General features: G+C 42.7%; 1 protein-coding gene across 1 annotated transcript in view; it reads right to left on the bottom strand.

The window, feature by feature from the left end:
* Positions 1–17,743, bottom strand: part of LOC140738657 (laminin subunit beta-4-like) — a 139,271-nt gene that overhangs the window by 105,709 nt on the left and 15,819 nt on the right. The window contains exons 4-6 of the mRNA XM_073066277.1: positions 3,712–3,847; positions 3,058–3,131; positions 319–507 (exon numbers count right to left, since the gene is read on the bottom strand). Coding sequence (XP_072922378.1) covers positions 319–507; positions 3,058–3,131; positions 3,712–3,847 — 399 coding nt within the window. The remainder of the gene's footprint in view (positions 1–318; positions 508–3,057; positions 3,132–3,711; positions 3,848–17,743) is intronic.

The following is a 17,743-nucleotide window of genomic DNA, read 5'->3' as shown; positions in this document are numbered from 1 at the left end:
ATATTTATAGAACGTCAATCATTAAAATTCTTGCATGAAAAATTTATGGCCAGGGCTGTAAATTCTGAAGAGGTTGTCTCATATTAACAGGGAATATTTCATTTGTACATCAGTCATTTCAAGTGCCACAACCTAGAAGGTTTGATGGAGATAACTTCAAGCTGGGGACTGGAATAGATCACCATTCTTACATTAAAATTATATCTACATCTATGAATTGTAATAGTGACTCAATTGGATAATTAAGGTGGTATATACATAGACAGTTGATTACCTGGTATGGAAAAAATTGTAAGAAAATTAATTTTGATGCCCTACCTCTCCATCTGTAGAGGGTTCAAGGTCAGAGTATTTTGATTCACATATAACGTCGTTCACTCTTTGTGCTGGTGCAGTAGGAATATTTGGAAAGGAGCGAGCACAATCATATGCAAAGTATCGCAGGACTTTCCATGTTTGACCAGAATCTGATGACTTCTCCACAAGCATTGCCGCGGGACGGAAAGTCTGAGTGAAGAAAGAACAGATTGATCAGAACGTTTCACCGGACCAGAAGAACGGGTCTGCTAACTGACTTGATGTCCCCATTAGCACTGTTCATAACAATTCAGAGAAGATGAAAAGTCAGGTTTCAAAGTGGCAATGATTATTTGAAAGGGCATCACCTTGAGAATGTTCTCTGAAACTAGGCTTCCTTCAGGGATTTCTCCTGGCCAGGCACCAGAAGGGGATTTGGATACTCTGTGTTGTTGACTGCAAGGTAGTGGATCATCAAAGTGCAGTGAGACTTAATGGAGAGTAGTTTCAATCAACTCACAAGTTTTCCTAGGGATCACAGGGGATTTTTTGGTATCTGAGTTGAGATGGGAAAACATAAAGGAAGCATGGAAAGCAAGTCTTTAGCACCGAAATATTGTTTCAAATGGAATAATTAATTTTCTTCTCCTTGTAGTGATCTACAACATAGACAACTGTATTTGGTTCCTGTGAGTTAATAAGCTTGGAACTTGGAAGTGGATTTGAGATTTGAATGAAATGCAGTAGACGAGCATTGGCCATTTACACCTGCTGATCACACCCTCAACAAATTGTTGAAAACAAACTTTTAATGTCATTCATTCCAGGTGATTTAACTGGTTCTCGGTGGGAGCTACTAGAGTGTGGCTAGGAATCCTCCTACACCAGGCTGTGTTAGACTACCTACTCGAAGAGGCTCCAACCATTTAGTTGTAGTCTGCAGGGGACTACGATGCTTCCTGAAAAAAATAACCACATTCAGGATGGTGGACCTCTGAAACTACTCTGCTGAAAATGGTATTGCCGGAGAAAAAGTTATTTTCTTGATGAATGAATCAAATTTACAGCAAAATAATTATAGTCATTCCCTTGTTATCAGGAACAGAGGAAGTAGCTACATCTTCCTGCTGGTGCATTACTTGAACATTATGTAAATGTGGGGTGTAAGGGGTGTCCAGGGAGGGCTAGCGCCTCTGGTGAAGAAGCTTGTCGTGCCCATTCTGGGGCAATTCACTCACCTTTGGACACTCAGGCATAGGAGACGTCACGGGAACACCCCAGTTTGTGACACTTGTTCATACTGCTGGACCTGGATCTCCGAGCACGAGAAAGTGGAACTGCCCCTGTGCAAATGGTTTTTCTACTTTAAAAATTCTCCCTGACGCAGGTTCCTTGTCATCATTGGACACGATGGAAAACCACCACCATTCACATAGATATAATGTTTGAAATACTGTTGGACAACCAGTATATTAAACTACCAAATTAAGGAACTTGGAGAGCGATATACATTTTATTGCCCAATGTCAGCTACTCAGAGGCCAGCAACAGTTTGTCGAGAGAGAAAAGCTTCTCTTTGTGAGTAGTTGACACATACTTCGATCCTTAAAGTGATCCATAAATAGCACAGACTTGAAGAGGGTATTTGATGAATTTCATGACCTTCTGGGGCAATTGAAGGGGGAGAAAACAGTAAATGGTAGCTACTATAAAAAATAACTCTGAGAAGCAGCCTGCAAATGTAAGAACCCATCAACATAACGACATCTTCCTGCTGCCTTAACAGTGGTAGAGTTCCTCTTGCCCTTACCTTCCACCCCATGAGCATCTGCATACAGCACGTCACCCTCCACAACTTCCGCCATCTCCAAAGGGATCCTACCACTAAACATATCATTGCCTCCCTCCCACCCTGCTCTGCTTCCCGCAGGACTCACTCCCTCTGCATTCCCCTTGCCCATTAACCCCTCCCCGTTAATTTCCATCCCGGAATTTATCCCTGCAAGTGGAATAAATGCTACACCTCCTCCATCACCTCCATTCAGGGTCCCAAACAGTCCTTCCAGGCGAGGCACCAATTCACCTGCGAATCTGCTGGGGTCGTCTACTGCGTCTGGTGCTCCCAATGTGGCCTTCTCTACATTGGTGAGACCCTTTGTCAGTTGGGACCGCTTTGATGAGCACCTCTCCTCCATCTGCCACAAGCCAGTGCCAAACCTTTTAATTCCAGTTCCCATTCCTGTTCCGATATGTTGGTCCATGGCTTCCTCTTGTGCCATGATGAGGCCACCCTCAAGGTGCAGGAGCAACTCCAACCTGATGTCCTGAATATTGGTTCTCCTTATAGTAAAAACATTCCCTCCTCCATCTATCCCCAACTCTGTCCTTTTACCTCTTCTCCCCACCTATCACTTCCTCCTGGGTCTGCTCTTCCTTGCCTTTCTCCTATGGTCCACTCTCCTCTCCTGTAAGATTCTTTCCTCCCCATCCCTTTACCCTTCTCACTCTCCTGGCCTCACCAATCACATTCCAGCTATTCTCCTTCCCTTCACCCTTCCTTTATTATACTGGCATCTTCCCCCTTCTTTCTCAGTCCTGAAGAAGGGTCTCAGGCTGAAATGTCGACTGTTCGTTCATTTCCACAGATACGGCCTGACTTGCTGAGTTCCTCCAGCACTTTGTGTGCGCAACAGGAGGAAAACCTGCCTTTTTCAATAGTTTAATAACTGAGTAGGGATTAACAAAAATTTTAAGTGTTACCTTAAAGGAAAGAATAAGATGACTGAATTGAAAGAGTGATTCCAGATCCAGCTGAATACTGACATGGTGCACACCTACAACAGCAGAGAACATTTTTGGAATTCAGAAACATGACAAGTTGTTAATTGTTGATCTGTATAGACAAGCATAATGCTGGAAGAGGCTGTAGCAGCCAATATATGCTTAACCTGTTCAAACGATTTTCTTCTCTGTATAATTTTAAGAGATATTAACTTACTTTAACATTTTCACAGATTCTCCCTGAGTTCACTCCAACATTCCCTCTACCTTTTCCAATTTCTCGCCCACAGATTCACTTCAGCACATTTTTAATTCCAACCCCTTCACACTTCCTCGCACTAGCTGACAAAGTTAAAATTGATCTCATTGCTTTTCAGGTTCAATGTTCATTTCCAATTATGGCATGAAAAACTCCCACGCAAGAATTAAATCCTACAAGTCCTTTCGGTGCTTGACAACGCTTGTTTAAACAGGGGCTCCCAACCTAAGGTCCCCAGACCCCTTGCTTAATGGCATTGGTCCCATGGTCTAAGGAAAGATGGGAACACCTGGGTTTAAAGAAGCATTCTTTTTATATTGATGAACTTTGTGTTGAATTTCAGTTCCTGTACCTTCTGTTCTCTTCAAACTTACCATTCTTGGATTGCCACCATTTCTTCTTCCGATCCGGTTCAAAAGCTGTGATAACATTTTCAATGCGATGGCTGAAGGCAGAGCTGACAGAATTGAAATCTAATCTTGAATCACAAGTAAAACACTTTTGTTCTTCCTAATTTTGGAAAAAAGTAATGGAGAATCTTGAGTATAACTTAAACTAATGCATGTACTCTGATATTGTGCGTATGAATTAAGAATTTTAATTGAAGATTTGCTGTCTTATCTGTTGTATAGTATTGTTCTGTAAAAAATTAAGAAGTGGCTTTGATTTTGCAAATGGGCACATTTTCATTGTTTTTAGTGACGGGTGTGACCCAATTCAACTGAAATTTGCAAAATCAGAATTGGAGGACTTTCACTGGCAAGCACTGGATTGGATTTTTTTCCCCCTTTTCTAGACTTTGTTATGCTACCTCTAACCAAAGAATCATAAAATAGTTAAAGCACAAAAAAAGATCATTTAACTATTGACTCCATCCTGTCTGAATAAAATAAGCCCATCTTGTCCCATAGCTCTGCACTCTTACCATGACCTGGTACATTCTTGGATTTTAGATACTTATCCTGCTCTCTTTTGAACGTGGGAGTTAAGTTTTTCTCCTCTACTAACCATGCCAATTGCCACCTTCACCACTGTCTTTCAGGGATGTGTAATACTTGTACCGTTAGATCCCTCTATTCCAGAGCCTTGCCATTTACTGTGTAAGTCTTTCCCTTGTTAAACTTACCAAAATGCAGTGCTTCAAGTTAATCCAAGTTAAACTGCATCTGCCATTTCTTGGACCACTTTCTCGATTGACCTAGATCCTGTTTCCATCTTAGACTGTTACGTACCCGTGGGTATCTTGTGCCTGTCACATGACCATGATGTAATTGAGGCTATGCTGGGCATGATGTAATGGTCTTGAGATGGTGGAGTGACGTAATATTCCTGCCAGTGAGAGTTTTGATCATGTGATAGTTTTTTTCAACAGGGTATAAAAGGAGAACCTCTCCCTGTGACACGGGGCAGTTCGTGGTTGAATCCGCCAGTGACTCTGTTTTGCTGCGTATTCGATGTTATGACGCAGTTTTGTTTTAAAGTGGAGTTTTACTTTCTGCCTTAAGTCTCAAAGGTTAGTGCTGGCAGTTTTGCTACAATACTGCCAGTTCAGTCCAGTGGAGAGTGAAGATTTATCGAAGTTTGGGAAGCTGAAGGATCGAGGAAAGTTGATGTCGGCGGTGAAACAGGTTCGACCTTGTTTGATCCTCATTTGAAAGGAATTAGTCATTTGTACCCACGTTAGTCCCTGCTGTAAGAGCAGAAAGGACTGGGGCAGTAAGTTTCGCCAAGGAAAGGTCAGTGCCTTTAAGCCATTTTATTTCAATCATAAGTCCCTTGGCAAGGCATACTTCGCTGGGATCAGCAGTAATGTCATGAAAGAGGATTTTATTACTTCAAGTAAAGTCTCTCCTGACTGTGTAAATCATTTTGGACTTTTTGCAGTACTACTTTAAAGAACTGTGTTCGCATTTCTCGCTTTAAGAGCTGCTTGGGTTGCCATATCGCAGCTGAATTCCGGTTAGGTTAGTCGTTTATTTACTTCTGGGTGTTTTTTTGAGCAGTGTTTAATAAATGTTTTATTTGTTATAAAAAACCTGTCTCAGTTATATATTCATTGTTGCTGGATCGTAACAAGACAATTTCCTTCACTATACACAATACCCTCAATTTCTGTGTCATCCACTAACTTACTAGCCCTGCCACTGACTTGCTCATCCAACTTGTTGAAATAAATGATGATAACCTGTATACCCATAACGGATCCCTGCAGCACACTGCTGCTCACTGACCTCCGATCTAAAAATACAACCCTCCCTTCTCCCTAGGGGGATGGGAACAAGTGCAGAGGGACAGAGGGGTGTAAAATGAGGGTAGAAGCAAAAAGTAGTAAGGTGAAAAGTAAAAGTGGCAGGCAGGCAAATCCAGGGCAAAAAGCAAAAAGAGCCACTTTTCAACATAATTGTATAAGCGCTAAGAGTGTTGTAAAAACAAGCCTAAAGTCTTTGTGTGTCAATGTGAGGAACATTTGTAACAAGGTGGATGAATTGAATGTGCAGATAGTTATTAATGAATATGATATAGTTGGGATCACAGAGACATGGCTCCAGGGTGACCGAGGATGGGAGCTCAACATCCAGGGATATTCAATATTTGGGAGGGATAGACAGGAAAGAAAAGGAGGTGGGGTAGCATTGCTGGTTAGAGAGGAGATTAACGCAATAGAAAGGAAGGACATTAGCCTGGAGGATGTGGAAACGATATGGGTAGAGCTGCATAACACTAAGGGGCAGAAAACGCTGGTGGGAGTTGTGTACAGGCCACCTAACAGTAGTAGTGAGGTTGGGGATGGCATTAAACAGGAAATTAGAAATGCATGCAATAAAGGAACAGTAGTTATAATGGGTGACTTCAATCTACATATAGATTGGGTGAACCAAATTGGTAAGGGTGCTGAGGAAGAGGATTTCTTGGAATGTATGCGGGATGGTTTTCTGAACCAACATGTCGAGGAACCAACTAGAGAGCAGGCCATTCTAGATTGGGTATTGAGCAATGAGGAAGGGTTAGTTAGCAATCTTGTCGTGCCAGGCCCCTTGGGTAAGAGTGACCATAATATGGTGGAATTCTTCATTAAGATGGAGAGTGACATAGTTAATTCAGAAACAAAGGTTCTGAACTTAAAGAAGGGTAACTTTGAAGGTATGAGACGTGAATTAGCTAAGATAGATTGGCAAATGATTCTTAAAGGGTTGATGGTGGATATGCAATGGCAAGCATTTAAAGATCGCATGGATGAACTACAACAATTGTTCATCCCAGTTTGACAAAAGAATAAACCAGGGAAGGTAGTGCACCTGTGGCTGACAAGGGAAATTAGGGATAGTATCAAGTACAAAGAAGAAACATATAAATTAGCAAAAAAAAGCGGCACACCTGAGGACTGGGAGAAATTCAGAGACCAGCAGAGGAGGACAAAGGGCTTAATTAGGAAAGGGAAAAAAGATTATGAGAGAAAGCTGGCAGGGAACATAAAAACTGACTGTAAAAGCTTTTATAGATACGTGAAAAGAAAAAGATTGGTCAAGACAAATGTAGGTGCTTTACAGTCAGAAACAGGTGAATTGATCATAGGGAACAAAGACATGGCAGACCAATTGAATAACTACTTTGGTTCTGTCTTCAGTAAGGAGGACGTAAATAATCTTCCAGAAATAGTAAGGGACCGAGGGTCTAGTGAGATGGAGGAACTGAGGGAAATACATGTTAGTAGGGAAGTGGAGTTAGGTAAATTGAAGGGATTAAAGGCAGATAAATCCCCAGGGCCAGATGGTCTGCATCCCAGAGTGCTTAAGGAAGTAGCCCAAAAAATAGTGGATGCATTAGTGATAATTTTTCAAAACTCCTTAGATTCTGGATTAGTTCCTGAGGATTGGAGGGTGGCTAATGTAACCCCACTTTTTAAAAAAGGAGGGAGAGAGAAACTGGGGAATTATAGACCGGTTAGTCTGACATCAGTGGTGGGAAAAATGCTAGAGTCGGTTATCAAAGATGTGATAACAGCACATTTGGAAAGAGGTGAAATCATCGGACAAAGTCAGCATGGATTTGTGAAAGGAAAATCATGTCTGACGAATCTTATAGAATTTTTTGAAGATGTAACTAGTAGAGTGGATGGGGAGAGCCAGTGGATGTGGTATATTTAGATTTTCAAAAGGTTTTTGACAAGGTCCCACACAGGAGATTAGTGCACAAACTTCTTTGTGGTGGCGTGTTGGGGAGGAAGCATTAAGAAGAAGGACGCCTCACGTCTTAATAAGCTGATAAGGAAGGCGGGCTCTGTCGTGGGCAAAGTACTGGAGAGTTTAACATCGGTAGCTGAGCGAAGGGCGCTGAGTAGGCTACGGTCAATTATGGAAAACCCTGAACATCCTCTACATAGCACCATCCAGAGACAGAGAAGCAGTTTCAGCGACAAGTTACTGTCGATGCAATGCTCCTCAGACAGGATGAAGAGGTCAATACTCCCCAATGCCATTAGGCTTTACAATTCAACTGCCAGGACTTAAGAACTTTTTTTTTTTTTTTTTTTAAAGCTATTATTAATGCTTTTTGAGTTAGTGATTTAGATGCATATCATATTATTACTGAGTTAAGTATTGTATGTAATGAGTTTTTGCTACAACAAGTGTATGGGACATTGGAAAAAATGTTGAATTTCCCCATGGGGATGAATAAAGTATCTATCTATCTATCTATCTATCTATCTATCTATCTATCTAAAGCACACGGTATTGGGGGTATGGTATTGATATGGATAGAGAATTGGTTGGCAGACAGGAAGCAAAGAGTGGGAGTAAACGGGACCTTTCCAGAATGGCAGGCAGTGACTAGTGGGGTACCGCAAGGCTCAGTGCTGGGACCCCAGTTGTTTACAATATATATATTAATGATTTAGACGAGGGAATTAAATGCAGCATCTCCAAGTTTGCGGATGACACGAAGCTGGGCGGTGGTGTTAGCTGTTAGGAGGATGCTGAGAGGATGCAGGGTGACTTGGATAGGTTAGGTGAGTGGGCAAATTCATGGCAGATGCAATTTGATGTGGATAAATGTGAGGTTATCCACTTTGGTTGCAAGAACAGGAAAACAGATTATTATCTGAACGGTGGCCGATTAGGAAAAGGGGAGATACAACGAGACCTGGGTGTCATTGTACACCAGTCATTGAAGGTGGACATGCAGGTACAACAGGCGGTGAAAAAGGCAAATGGTATGTTGGCATTCATAGCAAAAGGATTTGAGTACAGGAGCAGGGAGGTTCTACTGCAGTTGTACAAGGCCTTGGTGAGACTGCACCTAGAATATTGTGTGCAGTTTTGGTCCCCTAATCTGAGGAAAGACATTCTTGCCATAGAGGGAGTACAGAGAAGGTTCACCAGGTTGATTCCTGGGATGGCAGGACTTTCATATGAAGAAAGACTGGATCGACTAGGCTTATACTCACTGGAATTTAGAAGATTGAGGGGGGATCTTATTGAAATGTATATAATTCTAAAGGGATTGGACAGGCTAGATGCAGGAAGATTGTTTCCGATTTGGGGAAGTCCAGAACGAGGGGTCACAGTTTAAGGACAAAGGGGAAGCCTTTTAGGACTGAGATGAGGAAAAACTTCTTCACACAGAGAGTGGTGAATCTGTGGAATTCTCTGCCACAGGAAACAGTTGAGGCCAGTTCATTGGCTATATTAAAGAGGAAGTTAGATATGGCCCTTGTGGCTAAAGGGATCAAGGGGTATGGAGAGAAAGCAGGTACAGGGTTCTGAGTTGGATGATCAGCCATGATCATACTGAATGGCAGTGCAGTCTCAAAGGGCCAAATGGCCTACTCCTGCACCTATTTTCTATGTTTCTATGTTTCTATCCCTCTTGACTCCCACCACCAAGCCAATTTTCTATGCAATTAGCGATCTCACCCTAGATCCTATGTGACCTAACATTTCAGACCTGCTTACCCTCAGAACATTGTCAAAAGCCTTGCTAAACTCCATGTAGACTATATCTGCCACCCTGCCCTTGTCTTCTGGGTCACTTCTTCAAAACAAAAATCATTCAAATTTGTGAAACACTATATCTCATGCTGACAATCCTGGATCAGTCCTTGCCTTTCCAAATGCAGGGAGGTCCATCATTAGATGTACATGATTTACTCTACCATGTCCTCCAGAAAGAAAGCTGAATGCTGCTTAACCTGCCGTGATTTAGCATGCATTTGAAAGAACAGAAGACTTTAACTTTTGTAGATTGCTCAGAGCACTAAATTCAACTGAATACTGATATCACAATGAGTTGCATAATCCGTGTTAATTTCCACTGACCCTGATGGATGAATGCATGAACCCTCATTGAATGGTTAGTGACAAAAACATATTTTAAATTATTTGCGATTATAGTAGTCAAGAGTTTAATTATCCCAAGGAGGGTAAAATAAAATTCCAATCAGTTTTGCAGGAAGTAGTTATATTTCCATGACATAAGTTTCTTTTTTCCTAATGTGGATTCATGTCATTACATTGCATATCTTGGCTTGATAGGTGCCTGTCTATTCAGGTGCCTCCATTAGTAAAAAGCATTAATAAAGACATGAACTAACTTGTGCACAGGTAATAAAATAAACTTTGACATAGCACATGCATCTTTCACACTATATTGAGCATGTAGTTAGGAATTTGTTATCCCACTTTTGAAAATTGTCTTATTAATGAGAGCCCATGGAGTTTTCCTTTACTCCCGAAAGACCTCTGTGATTCACTTATTCCTGCAATGGGCCACGGAAAGATTTTCTTCTTTTCTTCTGTAACTTAATTCTAGTTTTTTTTATTCTTTTAATACTTGATGACCCGTTTCTGCATGACTAATGCCGAATTATTTTGGCAGAATATTCTTCCATTTTGAAACTGAAGAGATGTGGCATGCTTAGTCATGTCCTCTTGGACTCATTGATGGTGTTCAGTAGATTATGTGGTACCATGATTATAAGCAGCAAAAGAAAAAACAGTGATGACATTTGGATGGCATTTAGCTTTCTATTTAACTTGATGTAAGTGAGCATTTAGAGAAACTTGAAAGGAAAGTCTAAGTATAAACGTGGTCATGTTCGAGGAGTTACTCCATTTATTGGGCCCCAAGTCCGAGCACTCATAGAAGCCAAAGAAATAAACTGCATGAATATCTGGAAACACCAACAAATTCCATGGAAATGTAACATTTGTCAGGGAATTGGCTCAACATGCTGCCCAAGAAAATTCTCACTCATGTGACCTCTGGTAGAAAGAGATCCTTATGTGAAGTTCTGAAATTGTTATTGCAATTGGGGGGGCTTCCTGAAGACTTTATTTGGGTACAGAATGGGGACACAAGGGCCAACTTTCTTCATGCTTCCCATGCTCCCTGAACTTCTGAAATCTGTCTGATACCACTTGCATCAGTTAATATTCTAACATCCCTGGAGGTTACTCAGAAACGGTCAAGATGGCACCAGCAAACTACAATTTCTTGGGTGACAGCTTTCAGATAGCAAGTCTTTTAAATTATTTCATATTTTCTACACCTCCTGCTTCTTCTTTTTGTATTGTTTGTGTTATGGAGACTATTGGTGCCTGTGGTGTGCAGTTTGGATCTCAATTGAGGGATCTAGCGTGCGCTACGTCTGGAGATCTGCCTCGTGAAGATCAGAGACAAGGGTCTGAAAAAACCTGAGAACACAAGCTGACTTGGGGAGGAAGTCAAAGATGGGGCCGTGGGGTCATGAATGACTCTATCTCGAAGTGGCGAGGAAGACTGAAGAATCGAGGTGAAGATGTTTGGACCTGGTCAGTGTACGCTTCAGATGGAGGCTGCCATGGTGGCATCATTTAGACCCAGTAGGCGATCACTCCCAGCAGATGCCAGACGGTTGGTGATCACTCCCAACGGGGCCAGAGGATCAGTGATCACTCCCAGCGGGGCCAGAGGATCAGTGATCACTCCCAATGGAGACCAGAGGGTCAATGATCACTCCCAACAGAGACCAGAGGGTCAGTGATCACTCCCAACAGAGACCAGAGGGTCAGTGATCTCTCCCAATGGAAACCAGAGGGTCAGTGATCACTCCCAACGGAGACCAGAGGGTCAGTGATTGCTCCCAACAGGATCAGAGGGTCAGTGATCACTCCCAACGGAGACCAGAGGGTCAGTGATTGCTCCCAACAGGATCAGAGGGTCAGTGATCACTCCCAACAAAGTCAGAGGGTCCGTGATCACTCCCAATGAAGTCAGAGGGTCCGTGATCACTCCCAGTGGAGACCAGAGGGTCAGTGATCACTCCCAATGGGCCAGAGGGTCAGTGATCACTCCCAATGAAGCCAGAGGGTCAGTGATCACTCCCAATGAAGCCAGAGGGTCAGTGATCACTCCCAATGAAGTCAGAGGGTCCGTGATCACTCCCAATGGAGACCAGAGGGTCAGTGATCACTCCCAACAGAGACCAGAGGGTCAGTGATCACTCCCAACAGGATCAGAGGGTCAGTGATCACTCCCAACAGAGACCAGAGGGTCAGTGATCACTCCCAACAGGATCAGAGGGTCTTTGATCACTCCCAACAGGGCCAGAGGGTCAGTGATCTCTCCCAATGGAGACCAGAGGGTCAGTGATCATTCCCAACAGGGCCAGAGGGTCAGTGATACTCCCAATAGACACCAGAGGGTCAGTGATTGCTCCTGGCGATGTTCAGAGGGTCAGTGATTGCTCCCAATGAAGGCCACTGTTTGGACTAGGTGTGAGTTCTGAGTCATGGAGGGACTGTTAGATGTTCTGAGATTCTGTGTAGTTGGACTGTACTTTGTAGTGTTCTTCAGTTTCTCAGCATTTTCTTTCTTGTGGCCGATTAGTGGGTGGGTGGTCTGTAAAATTTTGTATGTGGGTGGAGGTGGGGAGGGTCTGATCCTACTGTTGCTGTGCATTTTTGTGAGTGAGGGGGGTTGGTTGCTGTCTTTTTCTGCACAGGAGGAGTTGCTATTGTCACTGTCGTTTCTCTGTGAGGAGCGTGTTGGGGATTGTTCTTGTTGCTGCATTTTTCTGCAGGGAGGGGCTTCGGGATTGTATTGCTGTTTTTCTTTTCTGCGGAGGAGGGGGTGGGGGATGCTGGGGTCTGCGAGTTTTGTTTCTTTTACTTTTTCATGCGTATTTCATGGCTATCTGGAGAAGACAGATATCAGAGTGATATTGTACATGCATACTTTGACAATAAAATGGACCTTGAACCTTCAACCTTGAGCGGCCTAGCTCAGGATTCTCATTTAGAGATCTCCATGCCCTTCACTAGTGTGCAGGGCATAGTCGTGCACTGCATCAGGTCCATGCTAACTACCTGCCACTGCTTACCTCCCAACAGTGCAGAAAAAGGATTTACCTGAGTCTCTGGCCACTACTGACCAAGTGGTCCTCTTCCAGCAGATGCTGTTAATTCATAGACCATAAGACCATAAGATATAGGAGCAGAATTAGGCCATTTTGGCCCATTGAGTCTGCTCCACCATTTCATCGTGGCCAACCTAATTTTCCTCTCAGCTCCAATCTCCTGCCTTCTCCCTGTGCCCCTTCATGCCATGACCAATCAAGAATCTATCAACTTCTGTCTTAAACATACATAAATACTTGGCCTCCACAGCTGCCCATGGCAATGAATTCCACAGGTACACCATTTTCTGGCTAAAGAAATTCCTCATCCCCGTTCTAAAAGGACACCCGTCTGTTCTGAGGATGTCCTCTGGTCTTAGATTCTCCAACCATAGGAAACATCCTCTCCACATCCACTCTATCAAGACCTTTCACTATTTGATAGGTTTCAATGAGTTCACCCCTCATTCTTCTGAATTCTAGTAAATACAGGCCCAGAGCCATCAAATGCTCTTCATCTGACAAGCCATTAAATCCTGGAATCATTTTCATGAACCTCCTTTGAACCCTCTCCAGTTTCAGCACATCCTTTCTAAAATAAGGGGCCCAAAATTGCTCACAATACTCCAAGTGGGGCCTCACCAGTGCTTTATAAAGCCTCAACATTACATCCTTGCTTTTATATTCTAGTCCTCTTGAAATAAATGCTAACATTGCATTTGCCTTCCTCACCACAGACTCAAGCAGCAAATTAACCTTTAGGGATCCTGCACAAGGACTCTCAAGTCCCTTTGCACCTCAATTTAGACAATAGACAATAGACAATAGACAGTAGGTGCAGGAGTAGGCCATTTGGCCCTCCTAGCCAGCACTGCCATTCACTGTGATCATGGCTGATCATACACAATCAGTACCCCGTTCCTGCCCTCTCCCTATATCCCTTGACTCCACTATCTATAAGAGCTCTATCTAACTCTCTCTTGAATGCATCCAGAGACTTGGCCTCCACTGCCTTCTGGGGCAGAGCATTCTACATATCCACCACTCTCTGGGTGAAAAAGTTTTTCTGCATCTCTGTTCTAAATGGCCTACCCCTTATTCTTAAACTGTGGCCTCTAGTTCTGGACTCACCCATCAGCAGGAACATGCTCCCTGCCTCCAGTGTGTCCAATCCCTTAATAATCTTATATGTTTCTATCAGATCCCTTCTCATCCTTCTAAATTCCGGTGTATACAAGCCCAGTTGCTCCAATCTTTCAACATATGATAGTCTCGCCATTCCGGGAATTAACCTTGTGAACCTACGCTGCCTCAAATTTGGAGACCAAAACTGCACACAATACTCCAGGTAGGGTCTCACCAGGGCCCTGTACAGCTGCAGAAGGACCTCTTTACTCCTATACTCAATTCCTCTTGTTATAAAGACCAGCATGCCATTAGCTTTCTTCACTGCCTGCTTACCTGCATGCTTGCTTTCATTGACTGATGTACAAGACCACCTAGATCTCGTTGTACTTCCCCTTTTCCTAACTTGACTCCATTTAGTTAGTAATCTGCCTTCCTGTTCTTGCCACCAAAGTGGATAACCTCACATTTATCCACATTAAACTGCATCTGCCATGCATCTGCCCACTCACCCAAACTGTCCAAGTCACCCTGCATTCTCATAACATCCTCCTGACATTTCACACTGCCACCCAGCTTTGTGTCATCAGCAAATTTGCTAATGTTACTTTTAATCCCTTCATCTAAATCATTAATGTATATTGTAAACAGCTGCGGTCCCAGCACCGAACCTTGCAGTACCCCACTGGTCACAGCCTGCCATTCCGAAAGGGACCCGTTAATCGCTACTCTTTGTTTCCTGTCAGCCAGCCAATTTTCAATCCATGTCAGTACTCTGCCCCCAATACCATGTGCCCTAATTTTGCCCACCAATCTCCTATGTGGGACTTTATCAAAAGCTTTCTGGAAGTCCAGGTACATTACATCCACTGGCTCTCCCTTGTCCATTTTCATAGTTACATAATTTTCATAATTTTTTGTATTTTCTCTCAATTTAGAAAATAGTCAGTCCTTTCATTTCTTCTACCAAAGTGCTTAAACATACACTTCTCGACACTATATTCCATCTGCCATCTCTTTGCCCATTCTTCTAATCTAAGTCCTTCTGTAGCCTCTCTACTTCCTCAAAACTGCTTGTCCTTCCACCTATCTTCATCGCCTGCAAACTTTGCAACAAGGCCATCAATTCCGTCATCCAAATCATTGACATATAATATAAAAAGAATTGGTCCCACAATAGACCCCTGTGGATCACCACTAGTCACCGGCATCAGCCAGAAAAGGCTCCCTTTATTCCCACTCTTTGCCTCTTTCCGATCAGCCACTGCTTTATCCATGCTAGAATCTTCCCTGCAAAACCAAGGGCCCATAGCTCGTGAATCAGCCTCATATGTGGCACCTTGTCAAAGGCCTTCTGAAAATCCAAGTACACAATATCAAACAATTCTCCTTTGTCTATCCTGCCTGTTAATTCTTCAAAGAATTCCAACAGATTTGTCAAGCAAGATTTTCCCTTGAGGAAACCATGCTGACTACGGTTTATTTAATCATGTACCTCCAATTACCCTGAGACCTCATTTTAATAATTGCCTCCAACATCTTCCCAACAACTGAGGTCAGACCACTAACCTATAGTTTCCTTTCTTCTGCCTCTCTCTCTCTTCTTGAATAGGGGAGTGACATTTGCAATTTTCCATTCTTCAGGAACCATTCCAGAATCTGGTGAAAGATCATTACTAATGCCTCCATGATCTCTTCAGCCACCTTTTTCAGAATTCTGAGGTGTGCTCCATCTGGTCCAGGTGACTTATCTACCTTCAGACCTTTCAGATTCCCAAGAACCTTCTCCCTAGTTATGGTAACTTCACACACTTCATGCCCCCTGACACCTGGAACTTCCACCATACTGCTAGAGTCTTCCACAGTGAAGACTGATGCTAAATGCTTATTCAGTTCCACTGTTATTTTGTTATTCCCCCTCCCCCATTATTATTCTCCAGTAGTTTTCCAGTGGTCTGATATCCACTCTTGCCTCTCTTTTACACATTATGTATGTGAATAAACTTTTGGTATCTTCTTCATTATTATTGGCTAGCTTACTTTAGTAGTCCATCTTTACCATCTTAATGGCTGTTGTGATGCCTTCTATTAGTCTCTAACTCTTCACTAATTTTTGCTCTATTATATGCCCTCTCTTTGGCTTTTATGTTGGATTTGACTTCTCTTGTTAGCCACGGTTGTGTCATCTTTCCTTCAGCATATTTCTTCTTTGGGATGTACATATCCTGCACCTACCAAATTGCTTCCAGAAATTCCATTCATTGCTGCTCTGCCATAATCCCCGCCAGTGTTCTTTTCCAATCAATTCTGGCCAGCTCCTCTCTCATGCCTCTGTAATTCACTTTACTCCACTGTAACACTTATACATCTGACTTTGGCTTCTCCTTCTCAAATTTCAGGGTGAATTTAATCATATTATAATCACGTTCCCTTAGCATTCTTTTACCTTAAGCTCTCTAATTAAAACTGGTTCATTGCACAACACCCAATCCAGAGCAGCTGATCCTCTAGTTGGCTCCACCATGAGCTGTTCTGAAAAGCCATTTCATAGGCACTCCAGAACTTCTCCTTCCTGTAATCCAGCACCAACCTGATTTTCCCAATCTCCTCATATATTGAAGTCCCCCATGACTATTGTAGCAGTAAACTATTTGTAGACCACATCCTTACTACTGTTTGGGGGTCTATATACAACTCCCAACTGGGCCTTTTTATCCTTTCAATTCCTTAGCTCTATTCACAATGATTCCCTGGAATTATTAAATGTTGCTGTTGTTTTGGTGTTGTGGTGTTTTATTCCACTGGGTATAAAACTCCTGCAACCAAGTTAATTTGGACCTCGATCTGTTTCATTCAGTTTGAAAGTCTCTGGGGCACGCTAGTGAAAGTAGAAGCAAATGCAAGAGTAATTACTCAGTTCTTTCTATTGTTTCAAGATGATATGATCTTGAAATTAGCTCTTCTTTCAGAAGCATCAGTGTTTATTCGTGGTAATGATATTCAAATCATAAGAATTTATGGGACCATTTCTCTGCGTGCATAATTCTATCCAGGGAGATTCTTTTTTACCTTAACGTTTTCTTTCTTTTCTTTAAATATTCATGCAGGGCTTAAATTGCAGTTGGGATTTTAAGATTGTTTCGGAAGTCATCTTTGTGCATCCAACACACATGGTAAGTGAGACTCAATTAATTTGAGCTGAGCCATTGCCATCTGGATCAAAGGCTATCAATTTGAATGAAAGTGGCAGCAGGAAGTATCTTTGGAATTCTAGCTAAGGTAGAAGAGCCAAGGCCTCTTTTTGTGCTAGGATGAGGCCACCTTCAGGGAGGAGGAGCAACACTTTGTATTCTGTCTGCATAATCTCCATCTTGATGGCATGAATATTAATTTCTCCTTCTGGTAAAAAAAATTCCTTCCTCATCCTCCCCTATTCTGTTCCCCGCTCTAGCCTCTTGCCTCTTCTCACCTGCCTATCACCTGGGTCCCCTCCTCCTTCCCTTTCTCCCATGGTCTATGTGGTGAACTACATATACCTGTCTGGACTGCTCCTGTGGCTCCTCCCACAGACCCCTGTATAAAGGCGATAGTGGCCTGATGCCCGGCCTCATTCTACAGGATGTAGTGTTGTTCATTCTTCCAGTCAATAAAAGCCGATACCTCGCTTCTTATGTCTCAGAGTGAGTTATTGATGGTGCATCAGTCTACTCTCTTTTCCTATCAGATTCCTTCTTCTCCAGCCCTTTATTTTTCCTATGCACCTGGTCTCAGCTATTACCTTCTAGCTATTCACCTTCACCTCCACCCACCTTTATATTCTCGTGTCTTCTGCCTTCCTTTTCAGTCCTGAAGAAGGGCCTTGACTTGAAATGTTGACTCCTTATTCCATGCATAGATGCTGCCTG

Source organism: Hemitrygon akajei, chromosome 14 (assembly GCF_048418815.1).
Source record: "Hemitrygon akajei chromosome 14, sHemAka1.3, whole genome shotgun sequence".
NCBI classification, from domain to species: Eukaryota; Metazoa; Chordata; class Chondrichthyes; order Myliobatiformes; family Dasyatidae; genus Hemitrygon; species Hemitrygon akajei.
Note: the sequence above shows the minus strand (reverse complement) of the source record. Positions and strands in the feature narration are given on the sequence as shown.